The 7,732-nt window shown below is 33.9% G+C and overlaps 1 protein-coding gene across 1 annotated transcript in view; it reads left to right on the forward strand.

Annotated features, from left to right (window-relative positions):
• Positions 1-7,732, forward strand: part of LOC107669331 (calcium-binding protein 8-like) — a 40,896-nt gene that overhangs the window by 4,017 nt on the left and 29,147 nt on the right. The window contains exon 2 of the mRNA XM_016461501.1: positions 4,527-4,648. Coding sequence (XP_016316987.1) covers positions 4,534-4,648 — 115 coding nt within the window. The 5' untranslated portion in view covers positions 4,527-4,533. The remainder of the gene's footprint in view (positions 1-4,526; positions 4,649-7,732) is intronic.

The following is a 7,732-nucleotide window of genomic DNA, read 5'->3' on the forward strand; positions in this document are numbered from 1 at the left end:
ACACCTCTCTATATATATATATATATATATATATATATATATATATATATATATATATATATATAGCAACAATGTTAGTGCTGTTACTGTCAGCATTACTGATCCCAAACTTTTTAATTTTATAGTGTATGTACATCCGGCACACAGGTCAAGTTTCAAAAGTAAACCAATTGACTCGTCAATGGTTCTTTAAAATATTCATGTGTAGCTGCCCTTAGCTGAGCCCAGTATCAATCAAACTCCACCCAAAGCTGCCTTCAGCTAAAGCCTCTGTTAATATCTATGGTAATTACAGTAGCACAGAGCCCTATTGTACAGCTAGGGTTCATCCTTGGTGAGCATCACCACAAATTAGCTGCTTCGCTCCCTCTGTCACCTTCTCATAATTTTCCCTTAATTCACATGAAACTCTCTCAACAGAGGCTCTGAGTCTCTCAGAGTAGAATAAATCAAGGATTCCCCATTATAACTTTGGAAACTTTGGAAAAGCTTTATAGTTGTGAGGTATTTTTGTTGTGTCTACAGATTTGCGAAAACTCTCTCAGGTTAGTGCATCATTTTAACAGCAACTGGGCCTAAAATGAGTAAAACAGACCAGACACTAAGACACATTCAAGCATTGATGCCCTGACAGTAATTCAAAACCGTAAGAAAACAAAAACCTATAAATTTGGTTTGGGAAATAAATTTATTTCATGGATTAATTTGCTTTATTCTTCCCCACTGGCTGCAGTAAGAACAAACGACATTCAATCTGATTATTTTCGAATATATTGCTCTACAAGACAAGGATGTCCCTTAAGCCCTCCTTTATTTGCAGTTGCCATTGAACCCTTACTATCGCCCTTCGACCTAACTGTGCCATTACTTGCATAATTAGGAATCATGTTGATTTAAACGTTTCTTTATATGCAGATGATTTACTTTTTTATGTTTCTAATTGATCTGTTTCCGTCCCTGCTGCCCTGGCCACTCTTCAATCATTTGGTCAAATTTCTGGTTATAAACTGAATTTATCTAAAAGTGTAATGTTTCCCGTCAATGCATTAGCAAAGAATTTTCCTCTAAGTAGCTTACCCTTTAAAATAGCTTCATTTAGTTTTACATATCTTGGAATTCATGTTACACATAAATATGCAGATCTGTTTAAAGCAAATTGGACTCCTTTGTTGTTCCGAACTAGGGAGGATTTTGAACGATGGTCACTTATGAATCTCTTTAGCTCTTTAGCTGCTCGTATTAATGCTGTGAAGATGTTTGTTGTCGCACGATTTTTATATTTGTTTCAATGCATTCCCATCTTTCTCCCCCAGAATTTTTTTGTAGATTTAGACTCCAAGATTTTGGACTTTATCTGGAATAAAAAGATCAATCTGGCATTACCTAACCGAGGTTCTATTATTGGGCCACCAATATTAGAATTTTAAAATGTTGACTCCAAAATAAGAATTTAGAGTCTCTTCCCTCTTGGCTTATGATGGAAGCTAATTCTACTAAGCCCAGCTCACTGAATGCTTTTCTCCCATTCTGTCTTCTTCCTCACCTTTTGCTAAGAATTTGATAGTTGAGATCACTCTTAAGATTTGGGCAAAATTTAAGTGCTTCTTTGGATTACAGTCATACTCAATCCATACTCCGATAGCCGCTAACCATGTTTTTTCTCCCTCTCTGTTGGACAGTGCTTTTTTATTTTGGTCTAGTTGTGGCATTAATACATTTCATGATTTATGTATTGATGGCACGTTTGCTTTTCAACAGCTTAGGGGCAAATTTTCACTTACGAAGCATCATTTTTTCAGATACTTACAAGTTTTGCTCGGGCTGCATTTCCATATTTTCCTCTCCTACCAAATGATACTCTTTTGAATAGTTTTTTTTTTCACTCCAATTTGCACAATAAAATTATATTATAATTATAATTATACACAATATTCTCATTGGCTAGCAGATGTTCTTTATTTTATTAAGTTAGAAAAGGTACGATTCTCACTCAAGAAGTGTTCAAATAAGTTTTGGAAGTTGTGGGGTCTGCTCTTTCAGTATATTAAAGAGAGTAATTCTTCACCCAGTCCTAATTAGGACAGTTGGGCCTGACGGGTAAGGAGTAAGACTTGGTTTCTTATGGTTTTATTACAAATGTCATAAACAGCTTGAATAGCTGACTTTTATTCTGACTGTGTTTTGTTTGTTAGTGTTTTTTTTCTTTTGTAATTAATTATTGTAATTGACATCTTTAAGCAATTGTATCTTTGCTTTGTGTCATTGTTTATATTATTTGTGTGTTTTAAATCAATAAAAAAAATGGGGGGAAAAACAAAACAAAACAAAAACCTAAATCCTGCAGAAAATCTTTTGGCAGGCTGCTAGAAACATCTCCACAGTTTCAATCCATAAACAATTATGCCACTACATTATACACAGAGGCGGACAGTAGTGAATTATTTTTACTTTACTCAAGTAAATTTAAAAAGTATCTGTAGTTTATCAGAGTGTTTTTCTTTGGAAAACTTTACTTCACTACATTCCAAAGCATAATGTCATACTTTTTACTGCACTTCATTTCATTAATAAAAGTTGTTGTTTGTTTTAGCTTTAATACTTCAGAACATTAAAAATGTAGTACTTTCTTGTACTCAAGTAAATCTTTGAATTACTTTTACTTGAGTAAAAGTAAGAAAGTAATAGATTTCTAATGTAATTAAGTATTAAATTATATTTAATATGAAACGTAGTGCAGTAAAAAGTACAATATTATGCTTTGGAATGTTGTGAAGTAAAGTTTTCTAAAGAAAAACACTCTGATAAAGTACAGACATCTGAAAAGTACTTTTACAGCAGAGTAAAAATACTTCACTACTGTCCGCCTCTGAATACAGCAACTTATCTACCTTTACACTGTCAGTGTTTTACTAAATAAAAGCCCTGTTGTGCTCATAGGTGGGAAAAATCAATGGCTTGAAAGAATGAGCCCTCAGACACACATTCACACTGGAGCCCATAGATCTAAGACCATAAAATTTTATTTAGTACAAATGTATTCATTAAAAATAATTAACATAATATTTGAAGTGAAAAAAATATTTATATAAATACTGATGTAAATCAGGGCTCAACATTTTTTATAATCAAAATATATACAGTACTTGTCAAAAGTTTGGAAACATTACGATTTTTTAATGTTTTTAATTATGTCTCTTATGCTCACTAAGGCTGCATTTATGTGCTCAAAATACAGTAAAACACTAATATTGTGAAATAGTATTACAATTTAAAATAACTGTTTTCTATTGTAACATATTTTAAAATGTAATTTATTTCTGTGATGCGAAACTGAATTGTCAGCATCATTACTCCAGTCTTCAGTGTCACATGATCCTTCATAAATCAATGATGAAAACAGTTGTTTGTTTTTAATAGAAATAATTGCTTTTATTCAGCAAATATGCATCAAAAATGACAATAAAAACATTACAAATGATTCTATTTAAAATAAATGCTGTTCTTTTGAACTTTCCGTTCATCACAGAATTCATCAAAAATGTTTTACTACAAAACATTAAGCAGCAAAAACTCTGTTGTTTTTAACATCGATAATTATAAGAATCACTATTAATAACTGAGCACCAATAATAATTGAGCAGCAAATCAGCATATTAGAATAATTTTTGAAGCATGTGACACTGAAGACTGGAGTAATAATGCTGAAAATTCAGCTTTGCCATCACAGGAATAGATGACATTTATTTCAAATTGTAGTAATATTTCACAATATTATTGTTTTACTGTATTTTTGATCAAACAAATGCAGCCTTGGTGAGCATAAGTGACTTACTGTATAAATAATATATAATAATAATAATATAACAAAATTCTGTGTGTTTGTGTGTGCATGTGTGTATATAGTTCTAAAATCATGAAACTTTCTATTTATTTATGAGTTTAAAGTATTTATTAAATCCCTATTGAATCTGGAGAAATCGCTCAAGCCCTTTCACTAGAGTCTTGACAGTAGTGACAGAAAGAGAAATTTAAAACTGAACGCTGCTCCAGTGAACTCATATAAATCAGAGTGACAAGAGTTTTGTCACATCTTTATTCTTTGGCCCAAGCAGCATTCTGGACACATGAGCTGTATATGTATATTCCAACCCTGACAGTCTCTTGCGATCCTATATGACCAACAGAAGCAAGATGGGTGGGTGTGTATGTCGTATGTCCTGTTATGGATTTGCAATCTGTGTGTGTATATGTGGGCGTTTATGTACATACTGTATTTGAACGGTATCCTTACAAAATATACTTGATTGAACACAATCACAGTTGTAAAGTTATGCATCTTTCACACAGCGGTGTATTGTACACTGAAGACCTGTTTGCTTGTGCTCCATCCTTCTTTCTAGGTCTAGTCACTTTCTTTCAGCAACAGACATGAGATCATTACTCACTTTTGGAGTCTTTGGTGAGGCTGCAGGCACAGTGGTTACATGTTCATCAATTCATCTCAGTTGTTTGTTGTTCCTTTGAAGGGTGAAGATGCCTTTTCACCATGTGAGAGCAGGGCTGCTCTACACAGACAACTACCTGAGCACCTCTCTGCCTGAAACCAGTGAAGAACAGCTCGCCAACATCTCCACAGAAGAGCTTGGCGGTGAGTGAGAATGTGTGTGTCTGTGTGTGTTTTGTTTGGATGGCTGCCATTTGTCTCAGTGTAAATGTATGTCATTTTAAAGAATATACTGTATGCTTATATTTGAAGCATTGCCCCAGAAATGAAAATGCAGATTAATTCAATTTTATTTAAATTTAATTTAATTCCAAACCTGCTGTTATTTGTTTTTAAACATATAAACATTTTTTTGAAGATTCTTCATAGAAATCTTTCCATATAATGTTCATATTGACCACGTTTGTCAAGTTTCCTAAAATAAACAAAAACATATAAAACCATAAATGTCGTTTATATGGTTCGTCCTCTGTGTAAAAATGTAATTCTCTCTCAAATCCCATTTTCCCTTCTGCATATTTAAGCAAGAAATTTGGTTATGACACATCCAAGAACCAAATGTGGTATTGGAAACAGTTATGCCATATCATCTGGCACAAGGCATTATGCATGTTTTGAATCTGAATGTCAATGTAAATGATCATACATTTGTTCTATGAACTATGCTATGAACTGCTGTTTTTATGGAAAAGAATTTAATATTTCTTCATCTGTATTGCACAGAAAAATAACCGCAATTTGGTTTGTAACAACAAGAAGTTGACTACATAATGAAATTTTTCTTTTTTCTTTTTTTTGGTAAACTTCTTCCTCCTCACTGTTTTTAACATGGTCATTCAGTAGAACTTAATAACAGCAACCAAAAGTACCCCAGGGTTTATTCTCTTATGCCGTCAATGTGATAAACATTATAAACCCATTAGATACTGCCCCACTACAGTCCACTGCAACTGGAAATCTCACTTTCCTCATCTGGAATGTCTTGCCGGTCATGTGTAAAGGCAGTGCCTTAGGGCACACAAGAAGAAAATCGATGGTCTGACTGGTGGATTAGAGGGTGTTGTGAATACAGTGGTTGATTTGAAGAGATGTTTGAACTGTGAAACTCTCAGATGGAATTAAAGTTTTGCAGCACCTCCTTTGAAAATGATTGTTTTGACAGACCAGGAACCGAGGGCTGGCCACAGTGGGAGGATCAATGATTGCATATTCATGAAATGAGGGATAGAAAGTGAGAGTAGCAGTTCAGATGAGGTCTGTCTTTGCAGAAATAAAAACACTTGAGGGAGATAAAGAGGACCATGTTAAATAATGAGCCATTGGCTGAATCACTTATCAATTTAATTAACTCATATTGAATGAAATCTAGTTGCCTTGTAATGAGCCTTTGGACATTTGTCTAAATCTGGTAAAAAGTCACATTTAAGGCATAAAAAGAAGCTAAAATGTCATTTAGTCAAGACAAAGAGGCTTCTAGGAAACGGGACGTGTGGAGAGGGTTAGGTTTTGCTAATGACAGAGGAATTAACCCACATGTTCTAATGAGACTGACTTTTTGTTCTTTTATGCTTGGGGTCCCAGAGCCAATACCAATACCAATTTTTTAAAATGAATTAACCTATTACTAACTCCTTTCCTTGAATCCCCTTTTTTATTATGTACTTTCAGATGGGTCATTGTTATTTAGGGTGTGTTCACACTTGGTAGGTTTGGTTCAATTAAAATGAACTCTGGTGCGATTGGTCTAGTAGTGCAGTTCATTTGAATAAGTGTGAACACTGCCAACTGAACCTTGGTGTGCACCAAACAAGTGCACCAAGACCCACTTTGTCAGCTCTGGTGTGATTCAACTGAAATGTGAATGCTGTGCATTGTATGTGCAACTTTTACACATTTTATAACATCATGAGTTCTCATCCAGTAAAAATACCACCATATGCACATACAGTGGGTACGGAAAGTATTCAGACCCCCTTAAATTTTTCACTCTTTGTTATATTGCAGCCATTTGCTAAAATCATTTAAGTTAATTTTTTTTCCTCATTAATGTACACACAGCACCCCATATTGACAGAAAAACACAGAATTGTTGACATTTTTGCAGATTTATTAAAAAAGAAAAACTGAAATATCACATGGTCCTAAGTATTCAGACCCTTTGCTGTGACACTCATATATTTAACTCAGGTGCTGTCCATTTCTTCTGATCATCCTTGAGATGGTTCTACACCTTCATTTGAGTCCAGCTGTGTTTGATTATACTGATTGGACTTAATTAGGAAAGCCACACACCTGTCTATATAAGACCTTACAGCTCACAGTGCATGTCAGAGCAAATGAGAATCATGAGGTCAAAGGAACTGCCTGAAGAGCTCAGAAATTGTGTATATACTGTATATATATATATATATATATCTTCAAAATATTGGATAAGAAAAAATTAGTAGTACAAAAATAAAACAACGCCAATATTACAAAATATAACATTAAAAAGTGTATAAATCACTCGTTTTTCTAAAGAAACATTGTCCAACAGCGACACCAGAAGGTAAAGTTACATCGGGAGTCCGAGTCTCTCTCGCTTCCCCTGAGCCCATTGAGTTTTAACAGACCAACTAAAGCGTGCAGTGGGGGGGTAATTGAGAATGAATGGGGGAAAATCACGTGAGAGGAGGCAATGCCTCCATCACGATATGATTGGATATGACTGGTTATGTTCGGCTGTGATTGGTTCATGCGATAAATCCCGCCTATTGTGTTCATGTGAACTCACACACTTAGATGTAACCACTTTATTACGTCAAAATAAGACTTGAAATGGTCTGAAAACATGATCTGTGGGAGTTTTTAGTGAGTACATCAGCTTGTTGAAATTTAAAGTAAATTTCTGTGTCTGTGACCAATATTTACTGAGCTTTGATGACTGATGAACCGAATAATTCAAAAATAATTAAAAGTTAACTATTAAAAAGAATAGCTGAACATAAGTTCACAAATAAAATAATTTGTTTAAATTGTTACTGCCTCGAGTTATTATTTTGAAATAAATGTAAAATGCTTAATAACTTGATGAGATTCATACTTGGCTTTAATAAACAGAATATTGATTACATTGTTAATGTAAAAATATAAAATAGAATTGTATTTGTTGTTGTTGTTTTCTGGTAGTGTAACATTACGTTTATTTAACCAGGAACATGTGACTGAGACAGGAATTTACATTTGATT

Source organism: Sinocyclocheilus anshuiensis, unplaced genomic scaffold, assembly GCF_001515605.1.
Source record: "Sinocyclocheilus anshuiensis isolate Anshui unplaced genomic scaffold, SAMN03320099.WGS_v1.1 scaffold180, whole genome shotgun sequence".
Classification (NCBI taxonomy): domain Eukaryota; kingdom Metazoa; phylum Chordata; class Actinopteri; order Cypriniformes; family Cyprinidae; genus Sinocyclocheilus; species Sinocyclocheilus anshuiensis.